This window comes from Arachis ipaensis, chromosome B7 (assembly GCF_059453495.1).
Source record: "Arachis ipaensis isolate K30076 ecotype BB chromosome B7, ASM5945349v1, whole genome shotgun sequence".
In the NCBI taxonomy this organism is placed as follows: domain Eukaryota; kingdom Viridiplantae; phylum Streptophyta; class Magnoliopsida; order Fabales; family Fabaceae; genus Arachis; species Arachis ipaensis.
This window is the reverse complement of record NC_142442.1, coordinates 129,229,297-129,245,774: the sequence shown is the minus strand read 5'-3', so window position 1 is coordinate 129,245,774 and position 16,478 is coordinate 129,229,297. Positions and strand designations below refer to the sequence as shown.

The 16,478-nt window shown below is 39.2% G+C and overlaps 1 protein-coding gene across 1 annotated transcript; it reads left to right on the top strand.

Moving 5' to 3' along the window:
- The first annotated feature begins 273 nt into the window (after positions 1-273).
- LOC148554098 (uncharacterized) lies at positions 274-669 on the top strand. Its single transcript, XM_088494984.1, has one exon. It carries the CDS (start codon positions 274-276, stop codon positions 667-669), a length of 396 nt encoding a protein of 131 aa, XP_088351110.1.
- Positions 670-16,478: the final 15,809 nt, after the last annotated feature.

The following is a 16,478-nucleotide window of genomic DNA, read 5'->3' as shown; positions in this document are numbered from 1 at the left end:
TATGGGATATCACACAAGGTTTCAATTGCCTATCACCCCCAAACGAATGGGCAAGTAGAAGTGTCCAACCGGGAGATTAAGCAAATTTTGGAGAAAGTGGTGAATCCACAAAGAAAAGACTGGAGCTCTCGGTTGGGAGATGCATTATGGGCATACAGGACGGCCTATAAGACCCCGTTAGGAATGAGTCCCTTTCGGGTCGTCTATGGTAAGGCATGCCACTTTCCGGTGGAGATTGAGCATAAAGCCTATTGGGCAGTGAAGTAGTGTAACATGGATATCACCAAGGCGGGTGTAGCCCGGAAATTGCAACTGGAGGAGCTTGAATGTCTTAGGATGGAGGCATATGAGAATGATCGGATTTACAAGGAAAATACTAAGGCATTTCATGATCACCATATTCGGAGGAAGGATTTTCAAGAAGGTGACGAAGTTCTCCTCTACAACTTGAGGCTTAGATTCATGCCTGGAAAGCTCCGTTCAAGATGGGAAGGACCCTTCAAAGTGAAGGAGGTAAAGCTCTATGGTGTGGTAGAATTGTTTGACCCTCAAAGTGAGGCAGCCTTCAAGGTGAATGGCCATAGAGTGAAGAAGTACTATGGCTACAAATCACCAAGGGAAGTGGAGGTGCTCCTACTTGAGGATGCACCACAAGGAGAGGAAGCTTAGGCTCATGACCGTCCAACTTAAGGACGTTAAAGAAAAGTGCTAGGTAGGAGACACCCCACCACGGTATGATCGTCCTTGTATATACTTTCTTGCTTTTAGTCTTAGATTCTTTGTGAATTTTGTGCTTCTTGATGTTGTTGAGCTTGTTTGGATATGCTAGGTTTTGTTGATTTTGTTAGATTGTTGTGGTATTCATTAGGATTTCATCAATCTTGGCAATTTTGTTGAATTGGTTGTGTTGAAGAAAATGCTTTATTTTGATGTTGTATGGAGTTTTGAGTGTTTCCTAGCTGAGTGAATGCCAAGGGGCATCCACGTGCAAGCATGCTATACGCGTACGCGTCGACGTGGTTTCACAACTCCTGGTACTAAAACCCGAGAGTTGTACCCACTTTATGCCCATTTTTTGCCAAAGGCACAGTAGCAACCCACGCGTAAGGGCGGGGGACGCGTACGCGTCGGTTGTGTATTCTAAACTCTCTAGTACAAAAAATCTGATAGTTATGCCCACTTTGTGCCAGGCGACCCACGCGCAAGTGTAGGTGACGCATACGCGTCGATCGCTATTTGGAAATCCATGCGTATGCGTGCTGTGCGCATACGCGTCGCTTGTGCTGCACACCATTTGTGGTACATAAATCCGAGAGTTGGGCCTGCTTTATGCCAACTCTATACCCAAGGCACAACTCTCCCCACGCGTACACGCCCCTGACGCGTACGCGTCCCTCCCTTCTTTGCCCACCACGCGTACGCGTGGTGTGTGCGCGCGTCGATTGCTTGACTCAATTTTAAACCTGTGCACCCCTCTTTCTTTCTTTACTTCATTTCATTCTTCCATCTTCCTTCTTCCATTACCTTTCTCCTTCTTCTCCCATCTTCCACCACTCTTGTCTCCGGCCACTGTACTGGCGACCACCACCACCTCCGGCGGCTCTAGAGTTTCTTCCCTCTTCTCTCCTATTTTCAACCCACACTCTACCTTGCTTTCTATCCCTTCTCAAGGTTCTATTTCTACTTCTTCTCATCTTTTGTCTTCTTTTAAATTTTCCCTCTTCTAGTTGTATTTAGTTGCATGTTCTTCTTGCATTTGCTTACTCTTTTGATTTCCCTTTTAGTTGCATGATTTTATTACTTGGTTCTTACTTGTTTGCTTTCCTTCTTATCTTACTTTTCCATGGATGTTGAACTTCAAGTTTTACCTTGCTTTGATTGATCCTTTTGTTATCTCTTGATGTCTTTGTGACTATGTGGTGTTGTGTTGTTGTTTGGTATTTTATTTGGGATTCTACATGATTGAATTCTTCCTACTTACTCATTACTTGAATATTGCACACCAAGTGTTTGAGAAAATGCACCTATACCATTTTGGTTCCATTTGACCTTATGCTCTCAACTTGGTGTTTCTTCCTTACACACTTGCTCCTTTCTAGGTGCATTGAGCTTACTTTGCTTTATGTTTACCATCTTTATGCTCATTTACCATGACTTGCTTCTTTATTATGGATGCTTGAGTTTATCCTTTTCATGCCTTATTAAATGCCTTACTCACTCTTGCATCCCATGCTAAGTGTTGTGACCCATGATTCTATAGTTGTTTTGATCACATGTGTAGCTGTCATGTCCTCAAGCTACACAATTTTTTTTGGGCACTACTTTTCACTTGCATGTTATTTTTTATGAGTTAATTCTTTGGGTTTAATGTTTCCCCTTTTCCTTCCTTTTTCAGGATGGCCACCAAGAAAGGCAAGGAGAAGGCGTCGAGGACACCGGCCACAAAAAGGGTACCCCAAAAGTCAATTTCCAAGGTGCATCCTACACTCAGAGCTAAACCCCTCTCAAAGAAGGCAAATAAAATCGCTCCTATTGATGAAAAAGAGAAGAGCAATCTGGCAAGGGACTCCTCAAGGTTCCCTAACCGCTTCTGCGAACTCGTGTTCCCCGCCATGGTTGAGAGGAACTATCATTCCGAGCACTTACTCGCCCCTCCGGATCACATTGCTCATTATGTGATGCCCCACATTGAGCGGCGAGGATGGGAGTTTCTCATAGAAGACCACAAGAGGCCAACCTCTCGTGGGTGGTAGAGTTTTACACCAATTATCACCTCATTTCTCTTCAGTCAGTATACATGCGCCGGAAGCAAGTCCCAATTTCAGAAGAGGCTATTCAGGGAGTGCTTAATGTTTTACAGGTGCCGAAGGAAATGGATGGTTACCAAGAGGTCCTACGTCGGTGGAATGAGTTTGGGTTTGACTGGGACTCAATTCTTCGAGTCATTGCTGACGAATGGATTTTTTTGACGGTTTAGAATTTCACAAATGAATTCTCGTTGCAAGTATAGTTTCTAAACCAATCACTAATCCTTTCATACAAAAAGTTGTTTGTCATTAGTACAAACCCCTAAAATTTATAAACCGAAGTATTGGACCTCGGGTCGTTCTCCCTAGGAATTACAATAAAGTGTCTTGTTATTGGTTATGAGTTATTTTGGGGTTTTGGATAAGAAGCATGAAAAGTAAATGGCAATGAAAATAAACTAACAACTATAAAAGGCTCTTGGTAAGGTGTGAGAACTAGAAGTCCTATCCTAGTTATCCTTCTCAATTGTGATGAGAATTGTTCATTGCTACCACTTAGTTAACCCTTACTAATTAAAGGAAAGTCAAGTGGATGAATTGACTTGAGCCACAAGTCCTAGCCAACTCCCAAGGAAAGACTAGCTTTAGTGCACTCTAAACCAATTAGCAATCTCTCCAATTATCAATCAACAAAGGAATTAGATAACTCAAGTGTCACTAATTACTCTACCTAGGCCAAGAGGAGCATAACCTATACTATATCTAGAAGAGGCATTTCAACAAACACATAAAAGGCAATAAAAGTAAACAACATAAATTGCAAGAATTAAAGAGAGATCTAACTACAAAGGCAAGAGATCAACAATAGAAAAGCAAAGAAGAACAATCATTATGAATTACCTCTTATTGAATTGAAAGAAAATGGAAGGAACAATAGTAGATCTACAACAAAGTATAAGAACAACATAAAGAAAATTACAATAAAAGAATGGAAGAAGAATGAATGTAACAACAAGTAATTGAGAAGATAGAAGTAGAAGAAGATGAATTAAAATCTAGATCTAAGAACTAAACCTAATCCTAATCCTAATTCTAGAGAGAAGTGAGAGCTTCTCTCTCTAGAAACTAACTCTAACTACTAAACTAAGCTAATGATTAAAAAGTATGTTGATTCCTCTTCAATCCTTGGCTTAAATAACATCAGAAATGAGTTGGATTGGGCCCACAAGGCTTCTAAAATCGCTGGCCACGTTTTGCTTTAAGTGAACCAGGTGGCAGCAACGGCGCGTGCGCGTACTATGCGCGTGCGCGCCACCATACGTGTAGCAACTATGGCAAATCTTATATCGTTTCGAAGCCCCGGATGTTAGCTTTCCAACCCAACTAGAACCGCATCATTTGGACCTCTGTAGCTCAAGTTATGGTCGTTTAAGTGCAAAGAGGTCGGCTTGACAGCTTTCCGGTTCTTTCATTTCTTCATGAGTTCTCCAACTTTTCATGCTTTCTTTCTTCATTCCCTTGATCCAATCTTTGCCTCCTAAACCTTAAATCGCTTAACAAACATATCAAGGCATCTAATAGAATCGAGGTGAATTAAATTTAGCTATTTTGAGTCCTAAAAAGCATGTTTTCACATTCAAGCACAATTAAAGGAGAATATACAAAACCATGCTATTTCTTGAATAAATATGGGTAAAAGGTGATAAAATCCCCAAAAATCAATACAAGATAAACCCTACAAATGGGGTTTGTCAACCTCCCCACACTTAAACCAAGCATGTCCTCATGCTTAAGCCAAGAGAGAAACAAAGGGTATCAACATTTATTCAATGGAAACTAACTAAATGCAATCTACCTATATGCAACTATCTAAATGAATGCAAGTGCTTGGTCAAAATAAATCAATTCCCAAGAAACATATATGCACAAGGGCTAAGGACTAGCAAGTCTAATCCACAATTGAATTGAGTTATTAAATATTTTTACAAACTTGCATGAAAATTATGATCATAGGTGAAAACATGTAATTGAGCATCAAACCCTCACCGGTAGTGTTTGCACTCTATTCACTCAAGTGTTTAGGGTTGATTCACTCAATTCTCCTCTATTTCATGCTTTCCAAGATTTGTTTTTCTTCTAACAATTAACATTTATTTCATGCATGCATACAAGTATCATGAGGTCTTTTCATTGGTTGTAATGGGGCTAGGGTCAAGGTAGGATGCATATTTGGTCAAGTGAGCTTGAAATTTGAATCTTTGATAAGCTTAAACTTCCCACCTAACCTATGACATCCTATACAATTAAGTTCTAATCTAGCTACCCATTTTTCACTTTTTTTTCACATACTCATGCATTTTCTTTTCATTTCACAACTTATATGCATTGATCTTATTGAGCTTCACCTTGGGGCATTTTGTCCCCTTTTTATTATTTTTCTTCTTTTTTCTTTCTTTTTTCTATTTTTTTTCTTTTCTTTTCCATATTGTTTTTCTTTTTCACTTTTATTTCTTTTTCTTTTGTTTTTTCTTATTTTTTTTTCTTTTTTATATACAAGAACCTCAATGCATAAGGTTTTACATTTGATCAATACATGAGTATGTACCCAATTCCTAATATTTCCAATAACATTACAAAACTACCCTTTTATTCACCCAATGTCCCAAGGTTCCCACACTTGAATGATACACACACTCTAGCCTAAGCTAATCAAAGATCCAAATAAGGACATTTATTGTTTTTCGCTTTAAGGCTTGTAATGTGCTAAATTAAGAACAAGTGGGTTAATCGTAGGCTCAAATTTGGCTAACAATGGAAGATAAAAGGTAGGCTATTTGGGTAAGTGAGCTAAATGAAATGATGGCCTCAATCACATAAATGCATGAATACACAAAATAATGGACATAAAGAATCAAACAAATCAAAGATTACAATCATAGAAAGAGAATAATGCACACAAGAAGGAAAGATAAGTGGTTGTAAGATGTAACCACACCGTTAGACTCAAATCTCACAAGCTTGTGTTCTTAGCTCAAAACATGTTCTACAATATATATAATTCAAGCAAGTTCTATGAAAAGTTTTCACTCAAATCAATTGACATGCCCTATAGATAGAAATCTTGAAAAATTCTCATTATCTTGACTAAGCTTATTGTGTATACATATGCAAAAATAAGAAAATGCAAGTAAAAATCCTAAAATCCTAGAATGAAATGCAAAAGTATTGGAGTTAGAAATTTTTCACCCAAGATTGCCGATCGGTCGGACGACCTCCCCACACTTAAAAGTTTGCACCGTCCTCGGTGCACTCAAAGATGAGCAAGGGGGTACGGCGACTCTCCGGATTGCTATGTGTTCTTTCTTCCGCCTCCATGGTTGCTTGTGGTGCATTCGTTATGAAAAACAAAAATATAACACCATAAGATGAGAAGATATAAAAGCAAGGAAGCATACATTGTTGGAATGAGGTAAATCACTAGAATGAGGTGAGTGAATTAGTGTGACATTAAGAAATATTAGGTGTGTGAATTCTAAATTGCGCGGTTTAGAATACACATTAGCATAAAAGCTATGTCACAAAAGAAGCATGCACTTCACTTATCCTAGTGTGCTTGAGATGCTTTAAGTAAGCTTGTAAGGTAAGACAAGCATTAGAGAAGCATGAAAGCATTCAAGGCAAACATATGGATGGATATAATCATGAAATACAATGCATTAAGGTAAATGCTCAACATCATCCATCAAGAGGTTGCCTAATCGAGGAAAAGGATTCAAATTACATGGTGGCCAAATCATGCAATTCAAGAAGAGTTACAGACTCGAAGACAATTCTCATCACTTGGTATTTTTCAAAAGGTAAGCATGAAGAACTCAAAACCAAGTAAAATCATAGAATCCAACAAAGATTATCTAAAAACATTCATGCTAAAATAGCATTTAGGCAATAAGGGATATAGCAATGTATAGTAAACAAAGTCAATACTCCAACACTTATGATGAAAAGAGAGAAAATGAAATGAAAACTAAACTAAAACTAACTAATCAACTAACTAACTAACTAATTTGTTAACTAAAATAAATGGTTGTCAATGGTGTTTGGAAGAGTTGGATGAGGGGTAGGAGAAAGGAGAAGGAAAGAAATAGAAAGAGGAGAAGAAAAGAAATGTGGTGAAGGAAGGCAATCCGCGCGCGCGCGCGGATGGCTTATTTCGAGAGTGACGCGTACGCGTCATGTGCGCGAGCGCGCAAATAGGTTTGTGCCAGAGGCACAACGTTGGCGCGGCGCAGGCACAACTCTCTGGAAAATGTATGGAGGTTGGAACTTCTCAATCCACGCGTACGCACGCATGGCGCGCGCGCGTGGATGGTCGAAAATGCTGTAAGTGCGCGTACGCGCCATGTACGCGTACGCGTGGATGGTGCTCTGTTTTTCAAAAAAAAAATTTTTTTCTATGTTTTTGCACCAATCCAAGCATTCCAAACCTCCAAACAGCTACCAAAACACCATAAAACCTTATTTAGCATACTTAAACTACCAAACATACTCAACTAACTAAACAAAACATGAAATTAAGCTAATTCTACCAATATATACAAAAGAGAAAATAAAAGGATTTTACCATGGTGGGTTGTCTCCCACCTAGCACTTTTGTTTATTGTCCTTAAGTTGGACTTATGGGGAGCTCCTCTCAAGGTGGCTTGTGCTTGAAGCTATCCTTGAACATCCACCAATGCTTGAATCTCCAATAAGCTCCATTCTTCAATTTTAATATCTTCAAGCCTTGATGGAGTTCTTCACAAACCATGGGCTCCCAAAATTGATCCTCATATATTCCCGGATCCCATATCTTATTTCCACACCCATCTTCGAGTTGATTATCATTATTCCATTTGGGTGGCATGACCTTAGAATTCTCAATAAAGTGACCAAATATTCTCCTAGACCCAAACAATCTAGCTCTATGCCAAACCGTGCAATTAAGCTTTGAACATGCAACCATAATGAGCCTAGAATAATGTTTCCAACCACTAACCATTTCCTTTTTGCTTTTAAAGCCACAAATATGTCTAAGTTGACCATCCGTCTCAAGCAAACCATATTCAAGGGGAATAACAAAGCTTAAGTATAAGGAATTCACCCACTTGAATGAGAGAATGGATGGTGGTGGCTTGGGGAGAGGTATCTCCAATGTGCTTGCAAGCTCTACTCCCTTGTTTGCTTCCTTGTCAATCTCCACCTCTTCATAAGCTCCTTCACTTCCAATCCTTTGTTCATCAATTTCATCTAACTCTTCCTCATCACTCAAATCATAAATGGGAGGTTGAGAGAAATCTACCTCCACATTGCTTTCTATCTCATTGGGAGAAGGTTCTTCAAATTCAAAGGATTCACCACCAAGATGGTTGGATGCATGATCTTCATCACCAAGGGAACTCAAGTCTTGCTTCATTCTTTCCAAGTCTTCATTCAAAAATTGTTTTGGAGGTTGTGCACTTTCCTCCTCGACATCAAATTCAATCTTCTTGGATGGATTTTCTATGATTTTAGCTTCCTATGGAGGTTCCGCATCTCCTAGGTCTTCAACCACTTCTTCCTCTTCTTTAATGGTCATAGGTTCCTCCAATTGTTCTAACACAAAGTAGCCTTCCTCCTTTTCCACCGGAGTTTCCAATCTCTCCTTCATGCTATGCTCTTCTTGAGCCATGGGAGTTCCTTGAGTGTCCAAAAATTGGGATGCTAACCGGTTTACCACCGCATCCAAGGCGGTCATGAATTGTTGCACATCCCTTGTCATCTCCTCATGTCCTTGAAGAAGAACATCGAGGGTTTCATCCATTAGAGGTTGGGGTGGATGGGAGGGTTCATCATATTGGAGAAAGGGTTCATTATAGGAAGGTGGTTCTTCTTGGTAAGGTGGTGGTGTGTATTGAGGTGGTCCTTGGGAGTAGTAATCTTGAAATTGTGGTTCCATGTATGGCTCATATGGTTCAAAAGAAGGTTGGTATGGTGGGTAAGGATCATGGTCATATGGAGGTGTTTGTTGAAAATAGGCTTGTGAGTGTGGTTGAGGTTCATGTTGAGGATATGACTCATAGGCATATGGTGGTGGTTCTTGAAAATCACAAGGAGATTCACCATAGCTATTTGCTTGGTATGCATCATAGAATGGCTCTTCTTCATAGTGCATTGGTGGAGGTTGTTGCCAAGAGGATTGATCATAAGCATATGGCTCCTCCCACCTTTGGTTATCCCATCCTTGACACACATCTTCATTGTAGTCCTCATCACCTACAACATAGTTGTAATCACACTCATAGCCAAAATGAGAATTCATAATGGAAAGAGGAAACAAAAATCAAAAGATAATGGAAAATAAGAGAAATAAAATTCTACAACTAGCAAATAAAGCAAAAAGCAAGATATTCACACTATTCACATATGTACAATAACCAATAACATAACACCATTTTGACGAATGGATTTTTTTGACGGTTTAGAATTTCACAAATGAATTCTCGTTGCAAGTATAGTTTCTAAACCAATCACTAATCCGTTCATACAAAAAGTTGTTTGTCACTAGTACAAACCCCTAAAATTTATAAACCGAAGTATTGGACCTCGGGTCGTTCTCCCTAGGAATTACAATAAAGTGTCTTGTTATTGGTTATGAGTTATTTTGGGGTTTTGGATAAGAAGCATGAAAAGTAAATGGCAATGAAAATAAACTAACAACTATAAAAGGCTCTTGGTAAGGTGTGAGAACTAGAAGTCCTATCCTAGTTATCCTTCTCAATTGTGATGAGAATTGTTCATTGCTACCACTTAGTTAACCCTTACTAATTAAAGGAAAGTCAAGTGGATGAATTGACTTGAGCCACAAGTCCTAGCCAACTCCCAAGGAAAGACTAGCTTTAGTGCACTCTAAACCAATTAGCAATCTCTCCAATTATCAATCAACAAAGGAATTAGATAACTCAAGTGTCACTAATTACTCTACCTAGGCCAAGAGGAGCATAACCTATACTATATCTAGAAGAGGCATTTCAACAAACACATAAAAGGCAATAAAAGTAAACAACATAAATTGCAAGAATTAAAGAGAGATCTAACTACAAAGGCAAGAGATCAACAATAGAAAAGCAAAGAAGAACAATCATTATGAATTACCTCTTATTGAATTGAAAGAAAATGGAAGGAACAATAGTAGATCTACAACAAAGTATAAGAACAACATAAAGAAAATTACAATAAAAGAATGGAAGAAGAATGAATGTAACAACAAGTAATTGAGAAGATAGAAGTAGAAGAAGATGAATTAAAATCTAGATCTAAGAACTAAACCTAATCCTAATCCTAATTCTAGAGAGAAGTGAGAGCTTCTCTCTCTAGAAACTAACTCTAACTACTAAACTAAGCTAATGATTAAAAAGTATGTTGATTCCTCTTCAATCCTTGGCTTAAATAACATCAGAAATGAGTTGGATTGGGCCCACAAGGCTTCTAAAATCGCTGGCCACGTTTTGCTTTAAGTGAACCAGGTGGCAGCAACGGCGCGTGCGCGTACTATGCGCGTGCGCGCCACCATACGTGTAGCAACTATGGCAAATCTTATATCGTTTCGAAGCCCCGGATGTTAGCTTTCCAACCCAACTAGAACCGCATCATTTGGACCTCTGTAGCTCAAGTTATGGTCGTTTAAGTGCAAAGAGGTCGGCTTGACAGCTTTCCGGTTCTTTCATTTCTTCATGAGTTCTCCAACTTTTCATGCTTTCTTTCTTCATTCCCTTGATCCAATCTTTGCCTCCTAAACCTTAAATCGCTTAACAAACATATCAAGGCATCTAATAGAATCGAGGTGAATTAAATTTAGCTATTTTGAGTCCTAAAAAGCATGTTTTCACATTCAAGCACAATTAAAGGAGAATATACAAAACCATGCTATTTCTTGAATAAATATGGGTAAAAGGTGATAAAATCCCCAAAAATCAATACAAGATAAACCCTACAAATGGGGTTTGTCAATTGCCGAACCAGAGATATTTTGGACCCAAGGACGACTCTGGATGCGGCCCAAGTGTATTGATGCGTGCTACCTCACTGTGGAGGCTAGAGCTTGGGCCCAGATCTTATCTCACTACGTGCTGCCTAGCACCCATAAGTCGTCCTCCACGGCGGACCTCGCCCTCCTTATTTGGTGCGTACTCACGGAGAGGCCAGTCAATATTCCTCTCCTCGTCTGACAAGTGATGAGCTGAGTCCATGCCAAGGGTAATTTACCATTTTCTGCGTTGGTATCTAATTTAGTTGCTGCTGCTGGTGTTCCTTGCGAGGCTACATGAAAGCTATGACTCCGGCAAAAGGCGATGTCGTCCCAAGCAGGAAATATCTTCAGCCTCCGATGGACACCCCGAGCCTTGACATGGCCCCTCCATCCACCGTTCCTACCACCTCATCCACACCACCACAAAGATCTACCCACCAACAGCTTGAGGATCTCCACAAGAAGATAGATAGATATGAACGGCGGAACCAACGTCGATTTACTTATATAAAGAAGCTTTTGAGTTTTGTGGCCCCATCTATAGAGGAACCCGAGATCTCCACATCCACCTCGAACCTAAGTGACGGTAGCAATCATGAAGGGGATAGTGGAAGTTCCGGTTCTGATCGCCCCTTGCGCCTTGCTAGTAGCATGGAGGACCGTGCTAATTCTTAAGTGTGGGGAGGTCGTTCGACCGATCTCCGTGGGTAATAATCTCCTCCTTTCAACATCTATGGACTTCAATTCTCTTTTGTTTTGTTAATTAGGACACATTGCATGTTTAGTTAGTTTTACTTTTGAACACTTTTGTTTAGGTAATAATCTTTTTTCTAGAACTACTTGGTTAAGGTGATGACCCTTTTCTAAGAAAATGTATTTTTAGGGCACCCTACCAATTTTGAAAATTTTTTTTGTGATAAACTTGCTCGAAGAATGTATTTTGGAACATGGTTGTTGAGTTAAGAATACAAGCATGTGAGCTTTGAGCCAATTGTGTGGTTACATCTGATAACCACTTATTCCCATTCTTGTGTGCATTGTTCTCTTTCTATGATTGCAATCCTTGCTTTGTCTGATTCTATATATCTATTATTTCATGTATGAATGCATTTACATGATTGAGGACATCATTTCAATAGTCACTTTTTCAAATGGCCTTAACCCTTTTTATCTACTATTGCTAACTAATTTTGAGCCCATGATAAATCCTTTTGTTCTTAAATTTAGTACATCAACACCCCTAAGTGAAAAACAATGAACCTCCCTGGATTTGGATCCTTGATTAGCTTAGGCGAGTGAGGGTGTGTGTCTTTCAAATGGAAGGGGATACTTGAGAACTTGGGTAGATGTAAAGGTGTGCTTTGTATTTGTAATTGAAAATTTTGGAAATTGGGAACATACTCATGTATTGAATGATTGAACAATATGCATTGGCACTTTCGTACATAACCCCCCCCCCCCCAAAAAGGGGACAAGCAAAGAAAAACAAAAGAAAAGGAATGAAAAGAAAAAGAAATAGAAAAATAAAAGAAACAAAAATATAGAAAAAGAAGTAATAAAAAGGGGACAAATTGCCCCAAGGCGAAGCCAATGATAACCAATGCATATGGGTTGTGAACTAAAGAGAAATGCATGAGCATGTGAAAAAGTGAATAAATGGGTAGCTAGGTTGTGTATTAGAATTGCATAGGTTGTTGTATGTGTTAGGTAAGAGTCTAAGCTAATAAAAGATACAAATTCTAAGCTGACTTGGCCATACATGCATCCTTACCCTTACCCTAGCCCCATTACAACAAAAAATAAGACCTCATGATGAATGTATGCATGCATTGAATAATTGTTGATTGTTAGATGAAAGACAAATCTTGGAAAGCATGATTAGAGGAGGATTGAGTGACGAACCCTATACACTTGAGCGAATAGAGCGGATACACTTCCGGTGAGGGTTCGATGCTCAACTCCTTGTTCCCGGCTTTCACAAGCATTCGTCTCGCAAGTTATATGCACTTCATTTAATGTTTGAATTGGTAGGATTCATGGACTATCATGTCACCTTAGCCCTATATGTTCATATATGTTCTTGGAGGATTGCTTCACCCTTGACCAAGTAGATAGATGCATTTGCATTAGTTGCATTTCATAAACCTCTTTCTCTTATGTCCTTTGGTCTTTTTGTTTTTAGCATGAGGACATGCTTAGTTTAAATATGGGGAGGTTTGATAAACCTCAATTTTGTGGTTTATCTTGTGCTTAATTTGGGAGATTTTGTCAATACTTTCCGCACTTATCCATATAAAATGCATGGTTTTGTGTTTCCTTCCTTATTTTGCCTCATGGTTGAAAACATACTTACTTGACCCTAAAAATGCTATATTTTAATCTCTTCTATTATTATTCGATGCCGTGATATGTTTGTTAAGTGATTTCAGAGTTTACAGGGCAAGATTGGTCTAGAAGATGGAAAGAAAGCATGCACAAGTGGAAGGAACATGAAAATGGAGCTTTGGAGCTTAAGCCGGGACGCGTACGCGTACCTGACGTGTATGCGTGGATGCATGCTGCTGGGAATCGGCGTGCAAAGTCTACGCATTCGCGTGCATTAGAAAAAACCTCACCGACGCGTACGCACGCCTTACGCGTATGCGTGGATTGGAAAGCTCGCCGACGCGCATGCGTAACTGACGCGTACGCGTGGCGCACTACAAAATTCTTGTTTATTTGTGGAAGTTTTTTAGTGGAAGTTATTATAAACCTCCATAATATATTTTAATAGTGACAATTTGTAAAAATCCTCTAAATTATTAACAATAACTCCCACAGATCAATCCATACTAAAAACATTTCTAGCCCAAATAAATATTAGCCCATAACAAAAATTGAAAAAAAAATATTCAGAAGAGGGGGCTTCGAGTGATTGCGAGAAAGAGAGAGAGAGAGTGGGAGAGGGACCTCTGTGAAACCCTAAAATCTCGATCTCCCTGCCGCCGCCATTCATCTCCTTGCCGCTGTCGTCTCCTCCGTCAAAGCGTTTGATGAGCGGATAATTTATACGCTTTTTGGCATTGTTTTTAGGTAGTTTTTAGTATGTTTTAGTTACTTTTTATTATATTTTTATTAGTTTTTATGCAAAAATTACATTTCTGGACTTTACTATGAGTTTGTATGTTTTTCTATAATTTCAAGTATTTTCTGGCTGAAATTGAGGGACCTGAGCAAAAGTCTGATTCAGAGGCTGAGAAAGGATTGCAAATGTTGTTGGATTCTGACCCTCCTGCATGCAAAATGGATTTTCTGGAGCTACAGAAGCCTAATTGGCACGCTCTTAATTGCGTTGGAAAGTAGACATCTTGGGCTTTCCAGTAATGTATAATAGTCCATATTTTGCCTGAGATTTGATGGCCCAAACTGGCGTCTAAACGCCAGCCAGAGACCCTTTTCTGGTGTAAAACGCCAGAACTGGCACCAAAACTGAAGTTAAATGCCCAAACTGGCATCCAAGCTAGCGTTTAACTCAAGAGAAGGCCTATGCACGTGTAAAGCTCAATGCTCAGCCCAAGCACACACCAAGTGGGCCCCAGAAGTGGATTTCTGCACTATCTGCACTTAGTTACTTATTTTCTGTAATCCCTAGTAACTAGTTTTAGTATAAATAGCAATTTTTACTATTGTATTTGCACAGTTTTGGAACACATCTTATAATGTTTTGGAGGCTGGCCATTCGGCCATGCCTAGACCTTTTTCTCTTATGTATTTTTTACGGTGGAGTTTCTACACCTCATAGATTAAGGTGTAGAGCTCTGCTGTTCTTCATGAATTAATGCAAGTACTATTGTTTCTCTTTCAATTCACACTTACTTCTTCTCCAAGATATACTCTCGTCCTTAATTCAGTTAAGTCAGAATGAAGGGGTGACCCGTGATAATCACCCACTATCTTCGTTACTCACTTAGCCAAGATCCGCGTGCCTGACAACCACAAGTGGTCTACATGATGTTCAACGTTGTCATTGGACGACAGCCGGAGTATATTCTCTTGGGTCTCTAATCCACGAACCGAGTCCGTGAGGTTAGAACCTTCGTGGTATAGGCTAGAACCAATTGGCAGCATTCCTGAAATCCGGAAAGTCTAAACCTTGTCTGTGGTATTCTGAGTAGGATCTGGGAAGGGATGACTGTGACGAGCTTCAAACTTGCGAATGTTGGGCGCAGTGACAGTGTGCAAAAGGATAGAGAGATCCTATTCCGACATAAGTGAGAACCGACAGATGATTAGCTGTGCAGTAGCTGTGCCTGGTATTTTTCATCCGAGACGAGAAATCCGACAGTTGATTACCCGTGCAGAAACTGTACTTGGACCATTTTCACTGAGAGGATCATACAGCTTGCCATGGAATGGAGCACGCATGATTGGATGAAGACAATAGAAAAGCAGAGGTTCAGAAGCAACAAAGCATCTCTAAACACTTATCTGAAATTTCCACCAATAAATTACATAAGTATCTTTATTTTAATTTACGTTTTATTTATCTTTCAATTATCAAAACTCATAACCAATTGAATCCGCCTGACTAAGATTTACAGGATGACCATAGCTTGCTTCAAGCCAACAATCTTTGTGGGATCGACCTTTACTCGCGTAAGATTTTATTACTTGGACGACCCAGTGCACTTGCTAGTTAGTTGTACCGGAGTTGTGAAAAGTGTGATCACAATTCCGTGCACCATCGTTGCCGGTGTAGAGTTATGAATGGAGGACGAGGTGATCGTGGAACCTATGAATTCGTTGACCTCTCAGAGTGACGATTTCATTCAGATTGTTGAGGTAATGCTTTAAATCTTCTGCTTCTGCGTCATCTTCCACTGCGGGTTGTGCCGCTGGTTCTGCTTTTCCTCCGGCGGCTTGAAGCACTCAGAGTGCGGTTTGGACGCGGATTCAGTGGTGTGGTTTGGGTGCAGATTCGGTGGTGCTAGCTGAGGAGATCAAGAAGGCGAGCTAGCGAGTCTCTGTAAGCTTTGAGTCGAGTCAAGTTTTATGTCATGTCGAGTTATTACAATTAGGATTTGTTCCTAATTTTTTCTTGTTCTTTGCTTTCTTTAAATTTTCAAAATTTTTCAAAGATATTAGTTTTTGTGATAATTTGATGATATAGTTTTGGCAAAGTTAAACACAAATTCTGTTTCTTATGTTCTAATGTACTTTTCTCTTCTGTAAAATTTTCAGGTCAAGGCAAAGAATTTGATATAGATTTTGTTAAGTTGATTTGATATATTATTAAGGTGAAGAGACATAAATAGAAAATTATTATTCTCTATTGAAAATTTTGATTTTTTCTTGAAGTAAAAAGGATGTTAGGGTTCATAGTTTGAAAGAGAAGTATATAATAAATTTCTTTCTTGTATGCAACTTTGTACTGTGTTTGATTCAGTATCATCATAAGAGCTTTTGGCTTTCTTTCAGGGGCAAGATCCTTGAGGTACTGAAAAATTGGCCTGAGAGGAGTACTCAAGTTATTGTTGTCATAGATGGCGAGCGAATTTTAGGACTCAGAGACCTTGGATGTCAGGTATTCGTTCCTTGATTTATTATAACTACTAGACTCCTATCATTCTGTTTTATCTGAAGCTGTTACTTTTTAGTATATAGATACATTAATTCAATGAAAACATGATATATAGTAAAATAGGTAA

What these genes read in the sequence shown, in the direction of transcription:
- LOC148554098 (XM_088494984.1), top strand. Translation starts at nt 274, where the DNA reads ATGGATATCACCAAGGCGGGTGTAGCCCGGAAATTGCAACTGGAGGAG.